General features: G+C 42.5%; 1 protein-coding gene across 1 annotated transcript in view; it reads left to right on the plus strand.

Moving 5' to 3' along the window:
• malrd1 (MAM and LDL receptor class A domain containing 1) overlaps nucleotides 1-16,791 on the plus strand; it is a 343,320-nt gene that overhangs the window by 87,101 nt on the left and 239,428 nt on the right. The window contains exons 16-17 of the mRNA XM_033040137.1: nucleotides 8,785-8,872; nucleotides 14,410-14,586. Coding sequence (XP_032896028.1) covers nucleotides 8,785-8,872; nucleotides 14,410-14,586 — 265 coding nt within the window. The remainder of the gene's footprint in view (nucleotides 1-8,784; nucleotides 8,873-14,409; nucleotides 14,587-16,791) is intronic.

Raw genomic sequence — 16,791 nt, forward strand, 5'->3', positions numbered from 1 at the left:
GCGTGCATTTTGTGATTAGCACTCACCAGACACATATGGAGCGAGTGAACATTTAGGATTAAAATGTTCATTCAATTACCTGAGTGAAAGAATATTCAACGACATAATTCCAACCAGATTTCAACTACTCAAAGGAAAGACTTCTACATAATCTTTTCAATCAAACAAGTATTTTGATGAGATTCTTTGTAGATAAAGTATTAACTGAACGTTTGCTCATTTCAGTAATGTGATGGCAAGTACCTGTGGTTTTGCAGCACTTTGGCCAGTCAGTCTTTATGTTGTTTGATATTAAGCCTGAAAACCTTTGTTGGCCGTTTATTATACCCGACTGGCTCAAAGGACAATGGGATCCAGCATATAAATCAGATGCAGAATATATTAGAACCAGAAAAATACCCTGCATCACTCCAGTATAAATTAGAGCATTAGAGCAGCATTTATATGATCTCTATAGTGATCCAGCACTTGCTTTCTGTTTGTCACAAAACAAGATATTACAGCATAGTGTGCAGATCTCCTTTAGAAATGAAGATTAGTACAGCTTGAACCTTTCAACTGGGCGGCACGATGGCATAGTGGTAGAGGTACTGCATTAAAGTGCCAGAGACTTGAGTTTGATCCTGACTATGGGTGCTTGTCTATACGGAGTTTGTACGTTCTCCCAGTGACCTGCGTGGGGTTTCTCCGAGATCTGCAGTTTCGTCCCACACTCTAAAGACGTACAAGTTTGCAGGTTAATTGGCTTGGTATAAATGTAAAATTGCCCCCTAGTGTGTGTGGAGTTGTGTTAATGTGCGGTCGGTGTGGACTCGGTGGGCCGATGTACATATTTTGACACTATCTCTAAACTATACTAAACTAAACTTTTGTGATGCTGACTCCTTTACTGTGACTGCTGAGAACATCTCAGCAGTGTATTGATGTATTGGTGAGACCACACATGGAGTATTGCGTACAGTTTTTGTCTCCAAATCTGAGGAAATACATTCTTGCCTTAGAGGGAGTACAGAGAAGGTTCACCAGACTGATTCCTGAGATGTCAGGACTTTCATATGAAGAAAGACTGGATAGACTCGGCTTGTACTCGCTAGAATTTAGAAGATTGAGGGGGGATCTTATAGAAACTTACAAAATTCTTAGGGGGTTGGACAGGCTAGATGCAGGAAGATTGTTCCCGATGTTGGGGAAGTCCAGGACAAGGGGTCACAGTTTAAGGATAAAGGGGAAATCCTTTAGGACTGAGATGAGAAAAACATTTTTCACGCAGAGAGTGGTGAATCTCTGGAACTCTCTGCCACAGAAGGTAGTTGAGGCCAGTTCATTGGCTATATTTATGAGGGAGTTAGATGTGGCCCTTGTGGCTAAAGGGATCAGGGGGTATGGAGAGAAGGCAAATAGGTACAGGATACTGAGTTGGATGATCAGCCATGATCATATTGAATGGCGGTGCAGGCTCGAAGGGCCGAATGGCCTAATCCTGCACCTATTTTCTATGTTTCTGTGTTTCTATGTTTCTTTGTATGCAGCTGTAGGCAGTATCACAGAGGATTCAATCCCTGTTTACTTCCCGAGAAGACTTAGGAAGTTCAACATGTCCCCCACAACCCACACCAACTCCTACAGATGTGCCGTGGAAAGCAATTTATAGCATAGCATCTGCCTGATTCACTGGGGTCCAACAGGTGTTCTTGTTTTGTGATACAGATTCCAGCATCTGCCATCTCTTGTGTCACCAATGGAAGGTCAAATTCAGCTCCGATTAAAAAAATAGTCATTCTGTGTGATGGAAATAATTAATTTAATAAAATGCATTAATTGATTTTTAATGTTCTGATCAAAGTAGGAATAGTTTATTTGTATCTCCAGACAAAACCAGTTTCTGCTTTCTGCAGAGACCACTCTTTTCATGACACCTTGTTCCATTCATTCTGTCACACCCATTCTTGGCACTTTCCTCTGTTACTGTAGGAAGTGTAACATTTCTCCCTTTACTTGCTCTCTCATCAATCCAGGGACCTAAACAGCTCTTCCAGGTGAGCAAGATGTTCACTTGCTCCGTTTCCTACCTAGTCTACTGTGTTAGTGCTCACAATGTGGCCTCCTACAATGGAGAATCCAAACATTGATTAGATTGGCCATGTTGAGCAGAACATGCATTTGGTCCACAATGATCATCTCAAGCTTCTGGTTGCATGTCATTTTAGCTCTCTTTCCCTCTCCCATACTGATCTATCTGTCCTTTGCCTTCTTCATTTTTATGGTAAAGGCGAGTGCAAATTGAAAGAGCAATATCTCATATACTGCTTGGTAGCTTAAAACACTATGGCATGAACATTGAATTCTCTAATTCAAGGTCATCTTCCACCACTGTCCCCATCCACCTGGGTTCATTCTCCCTTTGTTCACCTTTCCCATTCTCCTACCCCTTCCCCCTTGCTCACCTGATTCGTTTTGCCCATAATACCCCCCCACCCCCCCCTTCCACTGAGTCCACCTTTCACTTGCACTGTGGGTCTCTGTCCCACCCCTCCCTTCCTCATACTGCTATATACTGGCAACCTTTTGTCTTCCCTCCCAGTCCTACTGCAGGACTCTACCTGAAATGTCAAATATTCATTAACCCACTGAGCTCATCCACCCTTCTTGTTTGTTGTTGAACATGATAAGGTTCTTGTGCTAACACTGCCTAACAAATCTGGCATGCAGAGATTAAATGCTGGATTGATATATGAAAATTATGGCACATAGATATTTCATAAATAAAAGAAAGAATTAGATGACACAAATAAATAATATCCTCCAAAAAATATGAAAGAGAATATCGAAGAGTTATGTGATGACGTGTGTGTTCCAGATGCTGATTAAATGGAGATTGTGAAAGAAATGACACAGTTCGCCTTGTCTCTCCATGATTCTCGATAGTACATGCACTCTACCTCCAGTGCAAACAAGTGTTTTGTGTAGGCGCACATACATTATTCTTAGTGAAATAATCCATCCTCTGAAGTAGCAAGTGAAGTGATGAAATGAGCCGTGCATTTGTGCCCTGTCATATTTCACAGCATGAGAAATGTTCTTGCCTCTCGGTCATGGGGAATTTAATCCTGCTACAATTGAAACAACCTAGTCTTTCAGTCGATGGAAACAATTAACTTCGTAAAGCATACTAACAAATGTTAATGTTTCATCCTTGGTAGAATCAGTTTCTTCAACAATCCCAGCCTTTCATGACTTGTAAGCGTCTGAAATCCATTCAGTATTAGTGTTTGATCCATAGATGTACAAAGTGCATCTTCAAAATTCATCTTCTTACTTCAGTACCTTTTTGAAGATACTGCGGTCCTTTTTTGAGGTTAATGAAATGTTAGTCAGTGAAATGCTGTCTAAGTGCATAATATTGTACATTATGAAGAGGCAGCATATGATTAAGTCAATACTACTAAACTAATCTGTTTAAGAACAATAAGTTGCTTGCATTAGGAGTAATTGTGGCCAGTAAAACATTATCACCAATTTTCAGTGTAATTACACTTTGTGAAACAGATTTTTTCCCATTCAGTATTCACATCACAGTAATTAAAATCTATGATAGCAGTTAACATGACCTTGGTGAGATTTGCCTCAAATTGCACCATGAGGATTATTTGGGCATCAAAGGCATTGAGATTAATATGAGTTCATATTAAACAGAATCACAGGTCAGAATTTCCTCAATGCTGCTTAACCTCTCCCACTGCAGCTTAATATTGATACTGGTTTATTATTGTCATGTACACCCAGATGCAGTGAAAAACTTTCTATGCCTTCTATCCATAGAGGGAGTGCAGAGTGCAGAGAAGGTTCACCAGACTGATTCCTGGGATGTCAGGACTGTCTTATGAAGAAAGACTGGATAGACTTGATTTATACTCTCTAGAATTTAGGAGATTGAGAGGGGATCTTATAGAAACTTACAAAATTCTTAAGGGGTTGGACAGGCTAGATGCAGGAAGATTACTCCCGATGTTGGGGAAGTCCAGGACAAGGGGTCACAGCTTAAGGATAAGGGGGAAATCCTTTAAAACCGAGATGAGAAGAACTTTTTTCACACAGAGAGTGGTGAATCTCTGGAACTCCCTGCCACAGAGGGTAGTCAAGGCCAGTTCATTGGCTATATGTAAGAAGGAGTTAGATGTGGCCCTTGTGGCTAAGGGGATCAGAGGGTATGGAGAGAAGGCAGGTACGGGATACTGAGTTGGATGATCAGCCATGATCATATTGAATGGCGGTGCAGGCTCGAAGGGCCGAATGGCCTGCTCCTGCACCTAATTTCTATGTTTCTATGTTTCTATCCAGTCAAAGTCTACTATCAGTGGCGGACTGGCCAGGGTGTCAGCTTGCCCAATGGCAAGTGGGCCCCTGATGAAGTGATAGCAAGTGATGGCAAGTGGGCCCCTGTTAAATGATAGCATTGTAGTTGTGGGTGGGCCCCCTTTGTTCAAGTTCAAGTGAGTTTATTGTCATGTGTCCCTGTATAGGACAATGAAATTCTTGCTTTGCTTAAGCACACAGAAAATAGTAGGCATTTACTACAAAACAGATAAATGTGTCCATATACCATGATATAAATATATACACACATGAATAAATAAACTGATAAAGTGCAAATAGCAGAAAGTGGTTATTAATAATCAGAGTTTTGTCCGAGCCAGGTTTAATAGCCTGATGGCTGTGGGGAAGTAGCTATTCCTGAACCTGGTTGTTGCAGTCTTCAGGCTCCTGTACCTTCTACCTGAAGGTAGCAGGGAGATGAGTGTGTGGTTAGGATGGTGTGGGTCTTTGATGATACTGCCAACCTTTTTGAGGCAGCGACTGCGATAAATCCCCTCGATGGAAGGAAGGTCAGAGCCGATGATGGACTGGGCAGTGTTTACTACTTTTTGTAGTCTTTTCCTCTTCAGGGCGCTCAAATTGCTGAACCAAGCCACGATGCAACCGGTCAGCATGCTCTCTACTGTGCACCTGTAGAAGTTAGAGAGACTCTTCCTTGACAAACCGACTCTCCGTAATCTTCTCAGGAAGTAGAGGCGCTGATGAGCTTTTTTGATAATTGCGTTAGTGTTCTCGGACCAGGAAAGATCTTCAGAGATGTGCACGCCCAGGAATTTGAAGTTCTTGACCCTTTCAACAATCGACCCATTGATATAAATGGGGCTGTGGGTCCCCCTCCTAATCCTTCCAAAGTCCACAATCAGTTCCTTGGTTTTGCTGGTGTTGAGGGCCAGGTTATTGCGCTGGCGCCATATGGACAGTTGCTCGATCTCCCTTCTATATTCTGACTCATCCCCATCAGTGATACATCCCACAACAGTGGTGTCGTCAGCGAACTTGATGATGGAGTTCGCACTGTGGTTGGCTACGCAGTCATGGGTATAGAGTGAGTACAGCAGGGGGCTGAGCACGCAGCCTTGAGGTGCTCCCATGCTGATTGTTATCGAGGCTGACACATTTCCACCAATACGAACAGACTGTGGTCTGTGGATGAGGAAGTCGAGGATCCAGTTGCAGAGGGATGCGCAAAGACCCAGTTCTGCGAGTTTGGTAACCAGTTTGGAGGGGATGATTGTGTTGAATGCCGAGCTGTAATCGCCTGACCTATGAGTTTTTGTTGTCCAAGTGGTCCAGAGCGGAGTGGAGGGCCAGCGAGATCACATCTACCGTTGATCTGTTATGGCGGTAAGCGAACTGCAGTGGGTCCAAGGGAGACATGATTTTTAGACCCAGTCCGCCACTGTGTACTATACATGAGTACAGTCAGGTCAGACACAGGAACAACAGTTAGTGGAAAGGGGAAAATACAGCGCAGAATTTAATGCCATAGCATTATAACATTACCGCTATAAAGAAAGTGCAAATAATACAAAGTGCAACAGCCACAATGAGGTAGGTTGAGAGATCAGGACTACACCCTTAGAGTATGGGAGGGACTGTTCAGTAGTCTGATAACAGCAAGAAATAAACAATTTCTGAATCTGTTGGCACATACTTTCAAGCTTTTGTATCTTCTGCCCATGGGAAGAGGGTGCAAATGGTCACGGATGATGTCGGCTGCTTTCTGGAGGCAAAGTTAAGGCAATTGGGGAAGGTGGGGCGGGGGGGGGGGGGAGTGGGGGGGTGAATGGTCTGTGTGATGGACCGAGCCGCATCCAGAATTCTCTTGTACTCCAAGGCAGGGCTGTTGCCAAACCAAGTTGTGATGCATCTCAATAGGATGCTTTCTACGGTGCATCTGTCGATGTCAGTAAGAGACGTTGGAAACATGCACAACTTATTTAGTCTTCTGAGGAGGTATATGCATCAGTGTGCATTCTTCACTGTGGCTTTAATATTATTTGCCCAGGACAAATTGCTGGTGATGCTCAAACCTAGGGGCTTTAGGCTCAGTGACAATCTCCACTTTGGTAACATTGGTATTGACAGAGCCGTATGCTGAAGTCAATAATTAGCTCCTCCATCTTACTGACATTGGGGAGATTGATGTCATGACACCACGTTACTATGCTTGCTGTCTTCTTAGTTTTAAGTTTTAGAGAAGCAGCGCCAAAATTGGCCCTTCGGACCACCGAGTCCGTGCCGACCAGTAATCCCTACACATTAACACTATCCTACACACTAGGGACAATTAACATTTATACAAAGCCAATTAACCTACAAACCTGTACGTCTATGGAGTGTGGGAGGAAAACCACGATCTCTGAGAAAACCCATGCGTTCATGGAGTGCAGTCTGTACAGACAGCACCCTTGGTCGGGATCGAACCTGGGCCTCTGGCACTGTAAGGCCGCAACTTTACCACTGCGCCACCGTGCAACCTGTCCTTCCTGCATGTTCCTTTCGTCATTGTTCCAGATCCAGTCCACTTCAGTGATGTCATGCGCAAACTTGTACATAGAGTTAGAGCAGAATTAGGCTGCACAGTCATGACTGCACAACATCACGACTGTCATGCAGGGTGTATAGTAGAAAGCTGTGAACTCATCGTTGCTAAGTACCAGTGTTGACGATTATCTTGGAAGATGTTTTGTCTCCTTTCCTCGCTGATTGTGGTCTAGGGGTCAGGGAGACAAGGATCCTATGGCAGATTGAATGCTGATTCCTAGGTCAAACCCACAATTCTCTGGGGTGTGGATGTAGAATGGAGCAAGGAACGGAGTATAGAAGCAAGGAACCTTGCTCCGCACATCTCCTTTACACTTTCCCTCTTTAAAATTAAAGCCATGCCTCCCGGTCTTTGATTTTTCCATTCTGGTGTAACCTTATAAACTCATAATGCTCATAACTTTATAAACTTATATCAGGTCACCCCTCACCCCTCCAGAGAAACAATCCTTATTTGTCCAACTTGTCCTTATAGTTAATACACTCTAATTCAGGCATCATCCTAGCAAACCTATTTTGCACCCTCTCCAAAGCCTCCACATCCATGTGATGGGGCAACCAGAACTGCACACAATACACCAAAAGTGGCCAAATCAAGGTTTTATAAAACTGCCAGATGCTCAACTGCCTATACTCAATGCCCAGACCAATGAAAGCAAGCATACCATATGCCGCCTTTATCACCCTACCTACTTGTGTTGCTACATTCAGGAAGCGGTGAGTTTCGGCCCCAAGATCCCTTTGTACAACAATGCTGTCAAACATCCTCCCACTAACTGCATCTTTTTTCCTTACACTTGAACTCCAAAAGTGCAAATCTTCACGCAGATGAAACTCCATCTGCCATTTCTCCACCCATAATCTATAACTGATCTACAGTATATCCTGCAGTATCCTATAATAGCCTTCTTCATTATCCAAAACTCCACCAATTTTTTATGTCCTCTGCAAGCTTCTATCCAACCCATCTACATTTTCTTCTAAGGTAGACAAACAAGCTGGTGAAACACAGGGGGTGAGGCAGCATTCATGGAGCGAAGGGATAGGCGATGTTTCGGGTCGAGACCCTTCAGACTCTTCTAAGTTATTTATATATGGATATATAGATATATGGATATCACACACACACACACACACACACAGAGATCCCAACATGGTGGCACAGTGGCAATGTTGCTGCCTTACAGCGCTTGCAATGCCGGAGACCCGGGTTCGATTCCGACTACGGGTGCTGCTGTATGGAGTTTATATGTTCTTCGCGTGACCTGCGTGGGTTTTCTCCGAAATCTTTGGTGTCCTCCCACATTCCAAAAAAATACAGGTATGTAGGTAAATTGTCTTGGTAAATGTAAAAATTGTTCCCAGTGTGTGTAAGATAGTGTTAATATGCGGGGATCGCTGGTCATAGCGGACTCGGTGGGCGAAGGGCTGGTTGCCACACTGTGTCTCTAACCTAATCTAAACTGATCCCTTCAGAGCACCACTGAGCACAGATCTCTTGGCAGAATAATACCTTTCATTACACAGTCTTCCATGGGCAAGCTAGTTCTGAATCCAAACTACTAAATCACCAAGGATCCATCCCATGCATCTTAATTTTCTGGATCAGCCTACAACAAGGGACCTTGATTGCCTTACTCTACATCAACATAGACAACATCAACTTCTCTATCTTTATCAATCATCTTTATAATTTCCTCAAAGAAGGTAGCGGTTTACAGCTATCAATTGGAATATATATATTTTGTAAAGTAGTATTTGGTATTTATTATTGAACAAAGTGTTCCCATCGCTGATCTAATAACTTTTATAAGTTGGCAGTTAGTGCGAGGATAACATTCTTGTTTTTGTATTTTGAAACAGATACTAGTGGAAGGCACTGTAGGAGATAACCTAGGAGGAGACATTGGAATTGATGACCTTTCCTTCATGAATTGTGATCTTTACAGAGGTAAGCATATTCATTACAGAAATAGTGTAACAGGCATTTATTAACATTAAGTAGGAACTGCAGATGCTGGAAAATCGAAGGTAGACAAAAAAGCTGGAGAAACTCAGCGGGTGCAGCAGCATCTATGGAGCGAAGGAAATAGGCAACGTTTCGGGCCGAAACCCTTCTTCAGTCTGAAGTTTGGCCTCTTTTTGCACCCCATGATCAATCATTCCCAGAACTGAAAGGCAATGTAGAACAGAATATAACTAATGTGGCTATAGAAAATCATCATTATAGTAGTAAAGAAATGTGTGTCTCCAATTAAATCATGATTCTTGATTAGTAAGGGTGTCAATGGTTGTGGGGAGAAGGCAGGAGAATAGGATTGAGGGGTAAAGATAGATCAGCCATAATTGAATGGCAGAGTAAACTTGATGGGCCTGCTCCAATGACGTATGAACGTATATAGGAGCAAATCTTGCACTTTGTTGCCACAGAAAGTAAAGAGGAGGATATGCAGAGTATTTCATAAAACAGTATGGGTGGCAAATACCATATATCATTAGATGATATAAAATAATTGTTCAAATTCATGTAGAAACTTTAATGCAGTGAATAGTCCCGAGCTTCAGGCAAGAGTAATCATATACGACTTGACAACAGCAAAGGAGATATTAAAACAAATGATTAAACACGGGTCAAGGAACTAGATCATAGAGTTAAGGGCCTGTCCAACGAGCATGCGACTGCATGCGGTAAGCGTGACATAACGTGGTCGCTTGAGCCGTATGGCTTCGCGGGGCCGGTCCCACTTCGATCGCCGGAGCCGTATGGAGTTGTGCGAAGCTGGTCCCGACATCGCGCGGGGCTCCGAAAAACTGACACTGTCCAAAAATTCCGCGCGGCAACGGCCTGCTGGCCCGCAGCCGGATTGAGGCCGTACGCACCGCCTCGACGGGCGTGCGCAGCGTCTCGACGCTGTATGCAGCGTCTTGACGCCGTACGTCACGCGCGAACTTCCCGCGGACTTCGTTCAAACTTCACGTCAACTCGTACAGGATCACTCGATCTCCGCACGGCCCCCGCTTCCGGTTTGGTCGCGCTTGCCGCATGCAGTCACATGCTCGTGGGACAGGCCCTTAAGGCTTAAAATATCTTTAAATGGGAAGCAGGGCTGAGGAAGAAAGGGAGGGAATACTATGATTAGAGGAAAGATGACTGGAGAAATACAGACTTTCCCAGAGGCCAAATGTACAGGCAAACAGCATTCTCAACAAGTTGCAGAGCTGAAGACAGTACAGAGATAGAAGGGACAAGTCCATGGAGAGATATGAACATCATACAGGCCAATGTTATAACTGAAGACTCAGTGGATCAAGAGCAAACGTAAATAGTGAAGAGAATAGAGGAGATTAGTTTAAGCACAGGGGATTAATTTAACCTGGCATGTTCAGCCTGGACCTTGTGGGACGAAGGACCTGGTCCTGTGCTGTATTGTTCTCTACTCTATGCTCTAAATCGATGAGCACAAAGTAATGGTGTCAAGGGTAATGGGTGAACTTTTAATTGCTACATGAAAACACTTATATTTCACCACCAGTTCTCAGGTATTTTAATGGTTCGGCATCTGCCTCACTGGGTACTGAATTCCACACTCCATTGCACATAAAGGCATTGCTTCTTTAACACATCACAGCTCTGGTTCCACTGTTCCCTTCAACACACTGGGACTCTGGTTCCCACTTTCCATTTAATACACCAGTTCCTGTGGCTTGTACACACTGGAATTCAGAAGATTGAGGGGGGATCTTATAGAAACATAGAAACATAGAAATTAGGTGCAGGAGTAGGCCATTCGGCCCTTCGAGCCTGCACCGCCATTCAATATGATCATGGCTGATCATCCAACTCAGTATCCCGTACCTGCCTTCTCTCCATACCCTCTGATCCCCTTAGCCACAAGGGCCACATCTAACTCCCTCTTAAATATAGCCAATGAACTGGCCTCGACTACCCTCTGTGGCAGAGAGTTCCAGAGATTCACCACTCTCTGTGTGAAAAAAGTTCTTCTCATCTCGGTTTTAAAGGATTTCCCCCTTATCCTTAAGCTGTGACCCCTTGTCCTGGACTTCCCCAACATCAGGAGCAATCTTCCTGCATCTACCCTGTCCAACCCCTTAAGAATTTTATAAGTTTCTATAAGATCCCCTCTCAATCTCCTAAATTCTAGAGAGTATAAACCAAGTCTATCCAATCTTTCTTCATAAGACAGTCCTGACACCCCAGGAATCACTGGTGAACCTTCTCTGCACTCCCTCAAACGTACAAAATTCTTAAGGGGTTGGACAGGCTAAATGCAGGAAGATTATTCCCGATGTTGGGGAAGTTCAGAACTAGAGGTCACAGTTTAAGGATAAGAGAGAAGTATTTTAGGACCGAGATGAGAAAATCATTTTTTACACAGAGAGTGGTGAATCTGTGGAATTCTCTGCCACAGAAGGTAGTTGAGGCCTGTTCATTGGCTATATTTAAGAGGGAGTTAGATGTGGTCCTTGTGGCTAAAGGGATCAGGGGGTATGGAGAGAAGGCAGGGATGGGATACTGAGTTGGATGATCAGCCATGATCATATCGAATGGTGGTGCAGGCTCAAAGGGCCGAATGGCCTACTCCAGCACCTATTTTCTATGTTTCTATGTCACTTTAAACTCTCTGGGCCCATGGTTCCTGCATTCCCTTGAAACCCAGCTGGTTCTAATTCTCATGCCAGAGCATCTGAGGTAAACCCACTTGGTCACAGGGAGAACGTACAAACTCCAAACAAAGAGCAGCCATTGTCATGATCGAACCCTAGCCTCGGGCACTGTAAGGCACCAACTCTACTGCTGTTGTGCTGCTGATGGCCTTTGAATCATAGTGATGTGGAATATAATTGTTCAAGCTCACAATGAAAGATGAAATGAAAAGCAGAAGGAAATATTAAATGTAAAGCAGTAGACCAACAGTAGCAAAGGAAAAGATTTCACACTAACACTACTGAGAGGGAGATTGCAGCCCTTAAAGAGGCCACGGTATTCTTAAACAGCAACCAAGGGTGACTGAGTATGAGTGATCCGTGAAAGAGTGGATCGACTGGGTTGATGATGAAATAATGGATCGACTGGGCTTATAATGAAAGATTAGATCAAATGGGCTTATATTCACTGGAATTTAGAAGGATGAGATGGGATCTTATAGACACATATAAAATTCTTAAGGGATTGGACAGGCCAGATGCAGGAAAAATGATCCCGATGTTGGGGGAGTCCAGAACCAGGCATCACAGTTTAAGGATAAGGGGTACGCGATTTAGGACTGAGATGGGGAAAAACTTTTTTACCCAGAGAGTTGTGAATCTGTGCAATTATCTGCGACAGTAGGCAGTGGAGGCAACGGAATCAAGGGATATGGCAGGAACGGGGTTCTGATTTTGGATGATCAGCCATGATCGTATTGAATGGCGTGCTGGCTCAAAAGGTCAAATGGCCTGCTCCTGCACCTATTTTCTATGTTTCTATGTCGATGCTTCTATGGGTGATGTCTGAACAATTTGGAATGACAAAGGAATTTAAGGGGCAGAAATGGGTCCCATTTCACAAGTAAACTCTTGAGAAGGTGACTTGAATTCTGGAATAACTGTATCAAAACAAATTGAGCAGTTTTCATTCTGAACCAATTTTGTTATCATATGGCTAATTTAGCCGAGAGAAATAATAAACGGTGTCTTGATACACAGGACAACATTTTAAAATGTCCTTTTATTGTCAAAGTCTGTCACAGTTGCATCGCTTTGCAGAGGGTGCAGGAGACGTTTTACCATAATACTGCCTGGATTAGAAGGAGAGGTTGGACAAACTAGGATTGTTTTCTCTAGAATGCCAGAGGTTGAGGGAAGACCTGATAGAAGTATATAAAATTATGTGAGGCATAGATAAAGTGTGAAGAAGGGTTTCGGCCCGAAACGTCACCTATTTCCTTCGCTCCATAGATGCTGCTGCACCCGCTGAGTTTCCCCACCAATTTTGTGTACCTTCTGAGGCATAGATAGGCTAGATAGTCAGCACCTTTATGCCAGGGTGGAAAGGTCAACGACTAGAGGGCATAGCTATAAGGTGAGAGGGGCAAAGTTTAAATGAGTTTATACTTATAGGTGCCTGGAACACACTGGATAGATGGAGGCAGATGCAATAGTGGTGTTTAAGTGGATTTTAGATAGACATATGAATATGCTGGGAAAGGAGGGATATGGATCACGTGCAAGCAGATTAGATTAAATTAAAAATATAAATTTCTTTATTTATATAGCACATTTTTAGTCAACTTGCATTGACCCCAAAGTGCTTCACATAATTACATCCACACACACAGGCAAAGGTGGGTGAAGTGTCTTGCCCAAGGACACACACAGGCAAAGGTGGGTGAAGTGTCTTGCCCAAGGACATAACGACAGTATGCACTCCAAGCGGGATTCGAACCAGCTACCTTGCGGTTGCCAGCCGAACACTTAGCCCATTGTGCCATCTGTCGTCCAATTTAATTTATTTATTTATCTTGGCCTTGCATTCGGCACAGACTTTGTAGGATGAACGGTCTGTTCTTGTGCTGTGTTGTTCTATGTTCCATATTATCACTTTTCTTCCAGTTTAGAGCTTTTAGTTTCAATAGAGCATGATTAGAGAGAGTACAGAGGAGATTTACTAGAATGTTGCCTGGGTTTCAGCACCTAAGTTACAAGAAATGTTGAACAAGTTAGGGCTTTATTCTTTGGAGCGCAGAAGGTTAAGGGGGGACTTGATAGAGGTCTTTAAAATGATGAGAGGGATAGACAGAGTTGACGTGGATAAGCTTTTTCCATTGAGAGTAGGGAAGATTCAAACAAGGGGACATGACTTGAGAATTAAGGGCCAGAAGTTTAGGGGTAACATGAGGGGGAACTTCTCTACTCAGAGAGTGGTGGCTGTGTGGAATGAGCTTCCAGTGAAGGTGGTGAAGGCAGGTTCGTTTTTATAATTTAAAAATAAATTGGATAGTTATATGGACGGGAAGGGAATGGAGGGTTATGGTCTGAGCGCAGGTATATGGGACTAGGGGAGAATACGTGTTCGGCACGGACTAGAAGGGTCGAGATGGCCTGTTTCCGTGCTGTAATTGTTATATGGTTATATGATTAGTTTAAAAATTAATGATTTTCCCGTAAGACAACCCAGTTCTCCTTGCAAGACCAAGGGATTTATTTTCAGCTGATGCTGCTCAATGACTGTCCAGAAATGGTGACTGCCAAAATGTTAGACCATGTCATTTATTCCACAGTTAAAATTGTGAGTTCTAGAAACAAAGATGGCGGAAACAGAGCAGTTATCAGGTGTGTGGTGCATGTCAGTCCAGAGCAGAAGTGGGATTCAGACCAGGCAAGGCATTTCTTTTTTCAACAGCCATATTATTCAGACACTATGTTCTATGTTTCAAAAAAAAAAACATATTTGGAACTGGAATAATTCTGATTATTATCCTTACTCAGGTGATTTACCAGCCATAATTCCAACAACATCAGGACCAACAAAACCTTCCACTATTCCGCCCAACAACTGCACAATGAATGAATTTGTTTGTATAACAAATGGACAATGTGTTGACATTAGCAAGAAGTGTGATTTTAGGAAAGATTGTTCTGACAATTCAGATGAATTATTCTGTGGTAGGTATCCATTTTTATTTTTAATTATATGTAAGACAATTACAATAAGTTTGAGGAAAGAAAACAATTAAATGTTAATCTCCAAAATTCCATTTAACGTAAAGAGGTGTAAAAACACAGAAAATATTAAAATAATATTTTCATACAGAAATGAAATGATGTTCAATTCTACACTTCTCAGCGAGACCCATTATACTGAAATAGAAACAGAAACATAGAAAAATAGGTGCAGGACCATTCAGCCCTTCGAGCCAGCAGCGCCATTCAATATGATCATGGCAGATCATCGTTCGTGCTTTTTCCCCATATCCCTTGATTCCTTTAGCCCAAAGAGCTAAATCTTCCTTATGAATCTCCCCATTGTTGAATATTTGCTTATTCTATCTGTAATGGAATAAAAATAAGCTTTCCATACAATTTACATTCTGCCTTTGTTTCACTTTCTCATGGGCAATTTTTATCTTTCTCTTTGTCCCTTTTATTGTATTGCTCCATATTCTACCTTTATCTCTAAATTAACTTTTTGCTGAAGTTGCTCATTGTTACTACTCTTTATAAAGTTGATTTCTTTTTGTGCATTCCAATTCATTTCCACCTTTTTTTGTCCCTATGAACTTATAAAATCATTGATCTGCTCTCTTCATCCTGTTTTCCATCATATATGGACTGACGCTCCTCAGGCACAGCAGGTAGCATGCAAATAGCTGATTTCAGGTGTAAAATGAATTAAAGTATGCCATATTAAGAATGAGACTGAAGAGCAAAAGTTACAAATCTTAAATACAGACAGAAAATACATGAGCTCTTCAGCAGGTTCGGCAGCAATTACGGAGAGAAATAACCCGAACCAGACAAAGGGTGATTGACTCGAAACTTTGACTTTGCCTCAGAAGTAATTTCCATTTAGAAGTGGCCTGACCCGCTGAATATTTCTGGTATGTTCTGCTTTTGTCGCAGATAAAAATAAAAAATTTCTGTTTTTGACTTTTTGTATCAAAAGTCACATTTTGCCTTTGATAAAATAACAGATTTTGGTCCAACAGTCCTTATAATTGTCTCTACATGAGGCTGCCTTTGCTAAACCAGGCAGATGCAAACATTAAGCTCCCATCTATAAATTATGGACATACCACTATTGAAGGACTAAATCAATGAGCAGAGCTGGCTTGGGCCCATGCATGGAAAGAGAAAAACATTAAGCAAATTATAATGTGATCATGGTGATAAATCTTCTTATTAATTATGCATACTAAAATATTTAGTTGGGATGATATATATAGGCCTATATGTCATTGTGATGGGAGCGTACAACTTTCTATACTTTACTCAGTTGTTTGCTTATTTTGGCCTTCACAAAAAGGAAGGGAGGGAAGTAAAATAATGAAATAACTCTATTGCTGGCCATTGTTCAAAATAAATTGACAAGCCTCAAGTGGGAACCATATTCTGTCGAGCTTCAAGGAATGTATAAGGGGAAGTGAAAGAATTAATAGTTTTGAGAATAAAGCCAATCCCTTCGGAACTTTAAATTACCAGGGCAGTATGTCTCTTCAGCACTGAAGCATATTTTGTTGTTGTTGTTGTGGCATTGCTGACCTACAATGGTCCAACAACAGGGAAGAACCAGCTTTACAAGGGAAAGGCTGGCACGCTGGAGCCAGAGCTAGCAATGGGCTACCTCTTCTTCATGTCTGACGTGCAATTAGACACTGGGAAGCTGAATGTAAATTCATTACTGGTTTAGCAGGATTCCATAATCTATGTATTATGGAATCCTGGGTCTCAGGATTCCATAATACATAGGTCACAGTTTAAGGATAAGGGGGAAATATTTTAGGACCGAGATGAGAAAAAAAATTTTCACACAGAGAGTGGTGAATCTCTGGAACTCTCTGCCACAGAAGGTAGTTGAGGCCAGTTCATTGGCTGGATTTAAGAGGGAGTTAGATGTGGCCCTTGTGGCTAAAGGGATCAGGGGGTATGGAGAGAAGGCAGGTACAGGATACTGAGTTGGATGATCAGCCATGATCATATTGAATGGCGGTGCAGGCTCGAAGGGCCGAATGGCCTACTCCTGCACCTATTTTCCATGTTTCTATGTTTCTATGTATTATATGGAGGGTATGTGAAACCGATCATTGGAGAACTTCTGACAGAACTGATAAGATTCCCAACAAACAAGCAAGATTGTGAGATCAGCACCAT

Source organism: Amblyraja radiata, chromosome 2 (genome assembly GCF_010909765.2).
Source record: "Amblyraja radiata isolate CabotCenter1 chromosome 2, sAmbRad1.1.pri, whole genome shotgun sequence".
NCBI lineage: Eukaryota > Metazoa > Chordata > Chondrichthyes > Rajiformes > Rajidae > Amblyraja > Amblyraja radiata.